Below are 11,453 nucleotides of genomic sequence, written 5' to 3'. Positions count from 1 at the left end.
TCAGGGATGAGGAATTTAAAATAGAAATACTTTATACCTTGCTTCATATATCTGCTAGCAGATGTACTTTTAAAAAAATCCCATCAGGGCCGGAATTTAGACATTTTAGAGAAAAATCTCTGCTTTGTTTTCAGAACTTTTTGTTTTTGAGAAATGGGGCAGTGGCTTTCTGTGGGAGTTCGGTGGGTCCATTCTGAAGCCAACCTCAGCTGCTCTGGGGTCCTCCCTGCGTCAGCTCCCCAGTGCAGCCCTCCTGCACAGAGACCTGCTCATGGAGCCCCTCTGAGGGCATCCATCAGCTCTGACAGTGAAAAGTGCCTAGAGGGATAAGGAAAGGAGAACAAACCAAGGGAGAAAAGGGACGGGGAAAACTCCCCCAGGAGAAACAAGGAGGTCCTATCCCAGACCATGCTGCATTTTCTATAGTAGATCTGTACTTTTGATCAGGACTCAAACTCCCTTTTGATTGCTTTCACACGTTAATAGCAAAGATTGTAGCACAACTGGTCCAGGCAGATGTAGCACGAATTGCCATTCACCTGTGGGCAGGTGCATTACTGGCTAATGCTTATCAACTGCCTGTATGTTAGCGACTAATGGTATCTGCTGAGCCCTGCACGGTCCCTTGTATAAAGTCCTACATGGAGAACTACAGTGTGAGGAGGGGAAAAGGGTGAGGATAATTCGTGCCCTGGTGACAATCACTTCTTATAAAACCCCACATAACAGCATTTTCCCAATCCACTTTTGCTGTGATGGCCAGAGCATTGGTAATGCAAGGGTAAAAGGATAGCCCCAGCAGTACATCACCGGGTACAGGTGGAGGGCTGGAAACTGAAAGCCAGACAGAGGTACTATGAGTGAAAACCTCAAGAGTGGCGAATTGGAGGCACTACTCAGGTTAAGGCTGTGCAACAGCAAGGTTTTTTTAAGTGCTTTGAAAGGAAGCAATGAAAACCACTGCCAGGTTGATACCGCTGCTCAGAAAAACAAATCTTGTTATTATGAGGGGAAGAAAGTCTGTGTGTCTGATCCGACCAAAAAACCAGCCGTGCAAAATGAAAACAATGACAAGAAACACTCCCCTTGTTCCAGAGATTTCAAAGAGCAGGAAGACCTATGTTTCTGCCAAAGATATTTAGAAAAACAGGAACTTTACGGGGAAAAAAACTCCCGCAACTTTCAAAACAAATCTCTTCTAAAACACCAACATTTTGAGAATGTCTGCCAGCTGTGGAGCAGGGTCTGGCCCTAGGCACAGACCCGAACCCACCATGTGGTCAGAGCCCTCATCCACCTGAGGACACCTCTGCTGCCCCACCACAGAGTCTGTCACATGCCCAAGGCACCTCCAGAGCCCCGTGAGCTCACCTCCAGCTTCCTCTGCATCCCTTGGGTGTTTCCTCCTGAGAGCTGTGTGGCAGTCACTGTTGGTGAGCTAGCACCAGAGGTGACAGCATGCTTTGGCTGGCATCAGGGATGAGGAAGGATGTGTGGGAAAGGTCTGCTGGACTGGGTGAAGACCCCTTGCACCTTCCCATCCACACCAGGCACAGGTATTGGCAAACACTCCCCAAGGTTCGGGTGTAAATGCATGTGCTGCTCTTTGCAAACCTGAGGAGGGGGAGCAGGAAGGCCCTCTGCTAAATGCTTTCTTAGCAGTTTCCATCAACTTTTCTTCCCGACTGATTTTCCCTGGCAGCTGGTAATTGAAACAGAGTGGCTATTTCCCATGCAGAGTCACTGCTTTTTTTCCACTGCTGTTAACAAACAAAAGCGTGTGCAAGCCCTGCCTGAGGTCTGTGGGAAGCTGTGAGATTTCTCCTTCTATTTAAGGCTTCCTTGCATCTTAGTTTTCTCATTTGGGCCATTCCTGTTCTCAGCATCCCTCAACACCAAACCACAGACCACAGGAAGCCCATAACCTTCCCAGGACCACCCAAGCCTACCCAGGTCTGGCCCCAGGGCTCAGCCAACCCAAGGCTTGGGGAAAGGTTCACCAACGTGGTGCTTTGCTTTTGCCTTCCTAGCTGGGGACCCCACAGGGACACTGACCTGAGCTACCCACACCCCCAGCATGGCTGCACCCCAGCCTAGCTCAAGATGCAGCCTGTCACCAGGGGCTGTGCAAGCTCCCACTTCTCACACAGCTCTCTGCTTTCCTTCCCCAGCCCACAGCGACCCAGAAGAGCCAAAGCAAATCCATGAGACAAGGCACAACCCAACTAGCCCCAGTGGTGGGGATGACTTTGCAACCTCTGGCATGAGCAACCATGATGTGCCCAGCCCGGCTCCAACCACAGATGAGACCCTCTCAGGCAGAGTTCACCAGTCAGAGGTGAGGAATCTCAGTCCCACCAGCTCCTTGCCATGGCCAGAAACCCCTGAGGAATGCCGAGCCCGCCCCAACACCCTGGATTTCTCCAAGTCCCTGAAGAAGCCGGAGGAGATGAAACAGACAGGGCAGAGAAGAAACATCAACCACATGGCAGTAAAGGAGAACGGGGTAGAGGTCAGCCCCACAGCGGCAGTGAGCAAGGAGAGGCAGGCGCTGGATTCCGAGCTGGGGAAGTGCATCGAGGACTTCCGTAAGATCAAGATCCCTGTTGCCTTTCCCAACAAGAAGCGGCAGTGGCAGAGCGAGCTGCTGAAGAAATACCAGCTGTGAGACAAGACCTTGTCCCCTGCCTCAGCAGAGTATGTCCTCTGGTTCATTGAGAGTCTCCACCAATGTCCCCTGGGTAGCAGGTGGCAGAGGGGATCCACCTCCCAAAATGAGGAGTGTAGGTTGCTCATTAAGCCCATCCAGCAGCTGAAAGGGTTACAAGCCTGTACCCACAACAGAGTGCTCCTTACCATGGCCATGGGGAGGATGCACGGTATCCTGTATCCTAATGGCAGAAGCATAGGTGGAGGGGTGTAGAAAAAGGAAAGAGGTCCAGGGTGAATGTCCAGGGACAGAGCTACCATCCAGCAGAAGTTCCCACATTTAGGAGAATTAATTTTCCTGGCATTTCAAATAATAAAATATAGTTGGTGTTGAAAATTAATTACAGTCTCATCATCTCTTTGGTACAGATGTTTGAACTTCGATGTTCAAAACTGTACAAGTGGTTTAGACATTCAGTTTTCCTGAAATTAATTGAAGTTGTATATCTGACTCCCCTACGGTCTTGCCAAAACTTCTCCATTTGTGATATTTGCAACCAGATTCAGCAAAACCTTCTTTTCATGAGAGGTCATGATCTTTTGCAGTTATTTTCCTTTTCTTACACAAACACTTGAACACTGCCCAAACTTGAATTTGGGCCTCCAGCCAGAAATGACCTGGTGAGAGGGAGGGTGCTGCTCCAGGAAACCATGGCTGAACCAGCCAACATCACCCCTGATGGCCAAGGAGCCTCACCTTAAAAGATGAATGGGAGCGGCTGAGGTGTGTGGGGTCCCTCCACAGGATGGGTCACCCTCTGGGTGTGTGCCTGTGGGTCAGGATCAGACAAGGGGGTGGAAGGATGACTTTGGGGTTGGGTCATGTTACAGACCACCCCATCAGGGTGGGGAAGGGCACAAAACCTTTAAACAACTCAAGGAAGACTCTGGGTGACAAACTCTGTTCTCATGGGAGAATTCAACCTCCCTGACATCTGTTGGAAGGACAGTGGGTCAGGATGCAAGTGGTCTCAGAGATTTCCAGGGAGTTTCATGGATAACTTCATGATAGAGATGCTGGATGGGCCAGCTTGGGGTTGCACAGTTGGATAATGGAGACCTAGTCGGCACTGTGATAGTGAGAGGCAGCTTTTGTCCCAGCAACCAGAAATAGTGGTTTTCAAGGTCCTGGGAGGAGCAAGGAAGGTGACCTTGGCTGACCCAAGCTGTGACCTCACCCATCACTCTGTTCCCTGTCACCCATGGGACCCCCATGAGACAGTGCCCCCCATCCTGCATCGCACCACCCCCAGCACCTGCCTTGTTCCCCAGAAGGTCAGAAAAATCCATTGCTCCATGGACAATTTTCCTGACCCCCAATTCCTGGCTGTGGCTCCTGGGATGATTAAGGGAAACCCCTGCATGTCGCAGAGAAACCACGTCATCCTCTGACTGTGATCTCCAAGCAGCTCCTCAAATGGCAGATAATCTTCTTTCAGATTAAATTAAAATGAATGAAACAAAAAACCTACTGAGTGTTTGCTGTGGTGAGGCTCTGCCAGAAGCAAGGAATTGCTTGGCCCCTTGGGGAGTGGATGGGGAGACCAGATCTGCATTCTTCTTCCTTTTATATGCAGCCACTCTAGGAAAGTGTTTACAAGAATGTGGAGAGCTGGAGCAGCACGAGATAATGCCAAGGCAGAGCTGGCAGCCAGCAAAAGGTTCCATAAAGGGGGGGAAACCACATCATCCCCTGCACAGGACCTTCAAATCCCAGGAGACAGACAGACATGGAGCTTATAAGAGCAAAAGTGTCACAGGAGGGAGCTGAGCCAGAGGCCATCAGATCTGGAGCCTGTCCACAGCTACACTGGAGGCACTTCTACTGAAAGAGCTGCAGAAGATGCTGGTGATAAAACCAGATGTCAAACATCTGCATCTGATCTGGAAATTGAAGGCAGACCCATCTCAGTCTATTTTCCCCAGGACTTGTGCCTTGGGGATCACCGTTTCTGGCAACCAAAGACATGTTCCAGCCAGGCTCTCCCACATCCTTTGATCAGCTCTAAGGAGTGCCAATCCTGCCCTGAAACCGATTCCTTGGTGGCAGGGGCAGACTGCCTTTTGGGAAGGAAGGGGAGGCTTGTTCCTGGCAGAAGCCCTTGGAGGTCCTTCTCCACCCTTCCCGGAGCTCTTCGATGGCACCCATCACACCCGCGGGTCACTGCTCTGATTGCAAACGCTAAGCTGCAGAAGAATTTGCCCATCTGAGAACCAGCCAGTTCTGCACGGATTCAAAAGATAAACAAACTGCTCTTAAGCTGGGCACCAGCCAACACAAAGGACCTTTGGAGAGGAGTTGTGGAGTGGTAGCTGCCATGCCTGGCAAAGAGTAATGAGGAACCACTAGTAATGCTTGAACCACTGGGAAGGAAAGGCTGTGTCCTCAGCCCTGAGGTGGGATTTGTCTTCCAGGGGAATTGGGTTTTAAAAGCATTTTGGGACCTCCAGGCTTGCAAGTGGCGACTGGCTACCAACCTATGAGTTTTCTGATTACTGCACAGAGTGAGACGAGACGTCTGGGGAGCTCCTTCCCTGGGGATGGAGCAAAGGATAAAACGCAGTGTGGCATGAGGACGCACATGAGGGTGGAGAGCAGGAGAACACCTTTTCTGGATTGTTTTGCTCTGTGTGTTTTCAAAAATTGCACCTGGAGTGTTTTCACCCCTAATTAGAGATCATTGTCCTGAGTATTGTGTAACCAGGTAGGCCTGGCCTTTCGAAATATGTTTTATATAACCAACTCTATTTTTAACTTAATCTGCAATTAATTAGAAACTGGAGCTTACTGGAGCTGTAATTAGAGTTGACATTTCCACATTACCTTCCATCTCAAAGGTCTCGGGAAATTGTATGCACCCTGCCATGTCCATCCTGTACACCTACACCAGGAAAAAAACAGGAATCACCTGCAAATTACACAAATCCTGAGCAGCTTTGAGAGATCAGCGACTACGGATTCATTTCACACACACTGGCATGAATACACACATGTACTCAGAAACATGCAGGTTCCTGACCCACTCAGATCAACAAAGAAATGGTTAACATTGATGATTTCTAGGCTATAATTTCACAGTGGAAATTTCCTTGTCCTGCGTCCTCCCAGGAGTTTCATTGCATCTTTGTCCTGTTGCATAAAACTCCTGGAAAAGATGGGGGGGTCACTGATGCGCTATTTAGCTCAGCATCCTCACTCCTTCCTTGGGAAAGCTGCCTTTGACATGCACTTGGAAAGGACCTGTCATGGTTTAAGTTGCTGTAGGAACAAAGGTGCCGACCAGCAATAGCTTTCCGTATTTTGCATATCATGTTAATTCTACCTAAGTAAGGTTGAAATATGAGAAGGAATTAGGAGGAAAAAAATGTTTATATAGGAGTGATGGAAAATAATGAAAATTCAATGCATTTAAGGAGTCAGTGTAAAGTCTAAGGAATGGTTAATTATTAATACCATCATTAAATTCTTGGCCTAAACAATTAGATCCAGCAAGCAATTCCTTCAGAGGATGCATCAGCAAGCAAACTATGAAAGGCCAATTTGCATTTGCCATTCCCCCCCCAGTTGTTTTGTAATTCTCAGCTGGAAATGTGATTTTGGAACAAAAACGGCTGAAGGCTTTTTAGGGAAAACCTATTGCAAGCTGCTAGAGAACAAAAGCACTGCAGTCTTTGGTAATTTTCACGTTGCATCTCACTGAATAACACTGAATGTCTGTCCATGTGGGTACCAGGTGCTCCAGCTCAGCTTTGATCCTCTCTATGTCCCCAGGGATGGACCAAGGTGTTCACAAATTAATGGGAAGACACCTTAACACACTGGCTGCCCTGAGCTGTGGTCAGGAGCCGTATCACTCCATTCGTTACATGCTGGAAAGGCAGAAGCTTGAGCCCCAAACCAACATCAGAAATGCTCCAGTGTGGACTTTGGACATGTGTCAGTGATAAATAAAGAATTTAGGTACCTACAGGGGCATCATCTTAAATATTATGTATTGTAATTTATCCATGCTTCTTTCCTAGGCAGCAATAACTCCTCTTAAGTCTGGTGGGATTAGGAAAGAAGAGTATGCTAATGCAGGCCACACAAATGTCCTCGCTGAGACGTGTATGGCAGGGGGGAGCGGAGCGTCCTGCATCATTCATGCCAGCTGCTCGGCTGCTGGCAGAGCCGCCCGGGGAAAGCACGGCTGGGTTTGCTGTGGTGCAGGAGCAAACCAGGACCTTTGAAGCACATCTGCTCTGAAGGGGTTGCATTGAGTTTTTTGTCTTCACTGAAGCTCTGAAGAGGAAACCAAGAGGGCTTCAGTGCCCAGAGACCATTCTCCCATTCTGCCTAGAAATAACCTTATTCCCAAAGGATGAGATCAGCGCTGAGTGTCATGCGTACCAAAGGATGGCTGAGGAAGCCAGGAAGACCAGGAGTCATAGTGGCAGATGTGGTTATCACTCTTCTTGGATGGTCCTCTACTCCCCAGTAGCAGCAGGAGTCCCTGCCTCGGGCTGGCCCCTCGCACAGGGTGCTGTGCTAGCAGGGACAGAGGAGTTCAAACCCTCTGAGTCCTGCCAGAGATGCCTGAAATATTTATACCCATCACACACAGGGCTCATTCAAGATCACAGAGCATTTCAAGCCAGCCAGGAACAGCTGGCAAAGTGACTCATTCCTGTTTATCCTTCAATATTTGTCCTTTATTCAAAATGCTGCTCTGTTCTGTTTGATTCGGGGAATTTATTTTCCTTTGTCTTCATGTCCCAGGATATTCACATTTTTTCTGCATTCTACTCCAAAGTCAATAGGTCATAAGGCCAATTTTCTCCCAGGTACGTCGGTCCTTGACATCAGTGAGAGCACTTTCAAGTTTACACATGCTGGGGCAGAGCCTGACTCACCCTGAGCAGAGCCCTGGGCACAGGGTGTGGAAATCTGGTCTTGTTTCTGCCCTTGACCTGCTGTGTGATGCTGGAAACATCAGGTGCTCACTGTCTGTGCAGTTATCCTCCGCGCCAGTGGCCGCAGATCATGTTTGCTGCCAGCTGAAAGCGTGTGAGTGGGTGCCTGATGCCGCGAGGTCACCCAACACTTCTTGCCTGCAGCCGTGAGTGGTGTCCCCACCTTGGTGACAGTGCGGGACAATCAGAGATCACTGGGACACAACGCTGTCATCTGCTGAGGGAATAAACATCTCAGCTTCTCTTCTTTATTTATTTTCCACAAATGCCTTGGCTTTGCTTGAGCAGCAGGAAGCCATTAATTACACAGTGACAGTGTTCCACAAGCATCCCTTAATTGAATGCCATTATCCCTTAATTAATTAAATACCAATTAATTACCAGGAACATTGCATGACATGTAACAAATGCCATCAGCTAGTTGAGACAGAATAATTTAAAACCTGGTGAGCATGGTCCAAATAATAATGATCAGGAATTGTCCAGCAAAAGAAACAATAACCATCTTGGTGTCATTTCCCTCGAGGCAGCTTAGGACGTGCTTGTGGGGAAAGCCCTGACTCAGACTCATGTCCCTCCAAGAAAGCTGGAAAAGCTTTTGCTTTTCAAGCAGGCAGAAAACCCTGGGCAGACATGGCCTCAGCTGGTTTCCTCTGCCACCACCTGTGGATTCAAAGTCAGTCCAAAATGTCCCGGTAGCTCGGGTCTCCTGTCACTGATGCTGAGTTGAAGGAATTGAAACATTTCATGGGCACACAGTGGTGAAATAAGTAGATACCTCACTTTGTTGTGCAGTATTAGAGGGATTTTCATATGCAGGAAAATGCAAAATTTTGACTTTTCTTCCCAGTCTGGAGCAAACAGAAATGTTAGGTTTTTTCCCTGTGGAGAATAAACAATAACTATACAGTTGTAACCTTGCGGGATGGTTTTCTGCACACAGCAGCACTGGGGATAGCCCTGCCCCAGAGCACGCCCTGAGCATGGGGACACAGGACACCGGGTGTGAGGCACAGGTTATGGCAATTTCCAGGGTGAAGCCATCAAGGTTATGCTCCTATCCCCAAGCCACACAGGGCAGGATCAGATCTGAGCCTTGAGCTCTGCCACCCAGTTTGCTGTCTTAGGGCAAGACACCCCCAGGCACCATGGGCTGGGTCCTCTGCTCCTTTTGGCAGCCCAGTTTTACGGCTGGAGACATGCCCTGTACAATGAAACTCACTTCTTTGCCTCTTTCTTGGCCATGCAGGGACAAAACCTCCCCAGTGCTGGAAGGCAAGCCGCCCCCATGGCATTTGCTGTGGGGGCACTGCAGATTTTTCAGTGGGACAAAGCCCAAGTGGGACAGAAGAGGTCCCTGGGGTCTTGGAGCTCTTGACCACACAGAAAAGCAGCAAAGCTAGGCATGTGGCAGCTTACCCCATCCCCAACAGCCTGGCAAGTGGGACCCTCCTGCCTGCACAGCCACACAGGAGTTAAAGCCTTTTGCAGCTCTGAATCCTTTGCCAGCCAAGTGGAGATAATAGCCTTTTTCAGGCGAGCACTTAATGGCCATAAGGGAAGATGGTAAATGGATTATATTTTTATTTCAAACTAGCAGTAAAACCAGGAGCAGATCCAGAGAAGGGAAACAAAGGCACATACATGGATGCAAAAGGCAGAAAATGGGATAAGTAGTCTTCCAGAAGCACACACACACCCTCCCCCCTGTATAAGTATCTCTGTTTCTGAAGGGTACATCAGACACCTTCCACTTGACCCAAGTGCTTGCTCTCTCTCCTGCACTCTTATCTTGCAAGGAGATCTTGGTTGTAGGACTGCTTATGAACTCACTCTGTCTCTTTCTTCAGGCATCAGAAAGCTCCTGCTGCCAGCAAGAAAATCAATCCGTTTCAGTAAAAAGTTGGGGATGGGACTCAGGGAGAACTATTTCTAGTTTGCAGTGTTTTATCCACCTCAGACATCTCCTCAAGGATGATTTTCTTGGTCAGGCTGGCATTAGCCCAAAGCAGCAGCTCCCTCCCAGGTTTGGGAAGGGAATTTAGCTGCACGAGCAACTTGCTTGCAGTTGACAGAGAGATTCACAAGTAAGAATTAGGTTCATTTTGGCACAGCAGTCTTGGGAATGCCCTTCAGAAAACATTGCAGTGAACTACTTGGCTTTGCAAAAGCGATGCAGAGGTTTTCCAGGCTGTCTCAGAAATTTAGGCTTATCTTTCACAAATTTTCACAGCAGTCAGCCATGGGAGTCTTCCCAGGTTTCCCAGTAAGACTCATACACGCTGAGGATGTAATAAATTGTATGCATTGCCCACAGAAATGGGTCTAACAATCTGCCAAGCACAGCCAGGGAACAGTGATGGGCAAACATGGTTGCAAACACTTGTATGACTGTACCATGAGTAAGTTCATGCCATCAACTTCCCAGATCTTTTTCCCATCCCAAAGGTACCAAAAAGCCGCCAGCCACCACCACAGCAGGCATGTTTTAAGGAGGGGTGGCTGAAATGTTTAGGACTTGGGAAACTTGAAACTTCTCATTTTCATTTCAAAAAACAGAGTATCTGATCAAAATAGTTCATTGTGCAAGGAGAAAAGAAGGCTGCTCTGGTTTAATGCATACAGTGATTTAATTGACATAATGATTCTAATGTTCTACTAAAGGAACGTTGCAGCCTCAGCTATGTCAAATAAACTTGGTTTTTCCTCTTCTGCAATTAATATGATTTATGTCTATTTTCCAAGCACTGGGAGATTAAAATCAGGATCAATGAACTTTCCAGAAACTATAAATCAGTCAGAGAAGAATCTTGTATTAAAAGGAAAAGCACGGATTTGACCCACCAGTGGGTGACATGGGCAGGCAGGGAGGCTGCTGAAGCTGTGACAGAGGGCCTTCAAGAAAACTGCTGCAAGGCTGAGGAGTTCGGTGGAGGTCCTGGGCTTGGCCAAAGAGTGCTAAGGAGGTGAAAGGGGAACATAAGTTTCTTCCCTTCCCATGCATGAAGTTTCCTTTGTTTCTGATGGCAGCTGTGGGTACCTTGCAGGCAGGAGGGGGAAGCCCTGGCAGGACTGGGGGCCTGTGTCACTGTGAGAAGCCTGCCTTCAGGAGTGATGGATGGGTCTCATAAGAAGAGAGGAAAGAGAGATATCGTCTCCTGCCTGGAAGAGACTAAATCACTTAGTTCCTATTCTATTAACACCCAGAAAACCCAATGGGACTTTGCCTACATAAGGAAAACTTATTATAGCCTATAACTAACCACCATTAGTTACAGGCAGTGCCAGTCTAAACACTGCAGGGAAATTAAGCTGGTTTTTTAATGCTTTTTCCACGCTCTCTTATTAGAGATAAACAGCTTTGATCTCCTGGGACTTGCCTCACCAGGCCAAGGCCAATGTTTTAATCTATTTCTACGGAGGGTTTTATTCTCACCACTTATTCTTGCTGTTCTCTGCTCTCCCCATTCCCCCCACAGAACAAACATCACCAGAGTGTGATGCAGTGGTGCAACATGGAGGCACTGCTGGTTTTCAGCCTTGGAGGCTCAGCCTAAAGTTTCCCCTGAGGACATTGCTTGTGCCAGGTCCTTGGGAGTCCCCTTCCTACCTCTGCAGGCAAAAGACCTGCAAAGCAGAGTAGGCTTGGCCACAAACCTCATGGGTAGTGGCCACATTGCTGAGGACTGATGAATATCTTGGCTCCTAGTTAATCTCATTATTTTACTAGCTAATGCTATGTAATTTCACAGCAATTATATATTACCCACAGAAAAAAAAAAAAAAAAAAA

General features: G+C 48.1%; 1 protein-coding gene across 2 annotated transcripts in view; it reads left to right on the top strand.

Annotated features, from left to right (window-relative positions):
* LOC113480071 (BTB/POZ domain-containing protein KCTD12-like) overlaps positions 1-11,453 on the top strand; it is a 70,801-nt gene that overhangs the window by 34,931 nt on the left and 24,417 nt on the right. Inside the window, exon 3 of one of the 2 annotated variants that reach the window (XM_026848634.1) lies at positions 2,172-3,050. The exons of the other annotated variant lie outside the window; for it this stretch is intronic. Within the exon in view, the coding sequence (XP_026704435.1) occupies positions 2,172-2,668 (497 nt within the window). The 3' untranslated portion in view covers positions 2,669-3,050. Of the gene's footprint in view, positions 1-2,171; positions 3,051-11,453 lie in introns of those variants that run through there. 2 annotated transcript variants of the gene reach the window in all.

The sequence above is a fragment of the Athene cunicularia genome (genome assembly GCF_003259725.1).
Source record: "Athene cunicularia isolate RWA chromosome 4 unlocalized genomic scaffold, athCun1 chr4_part3, whole genome shotgun sequence".
NCBI classification, from domain to species: domain Eukaryota; kingdom Metazoa; phylum Chordata; class Aves; order Strigiformes; family Strigidae; genus Athene; species Athene cunicularia.
Note: the sequence above shows the minus strand (reverse complement) of the source record. Positions and strands in the feature narration are given on the sequence as shown.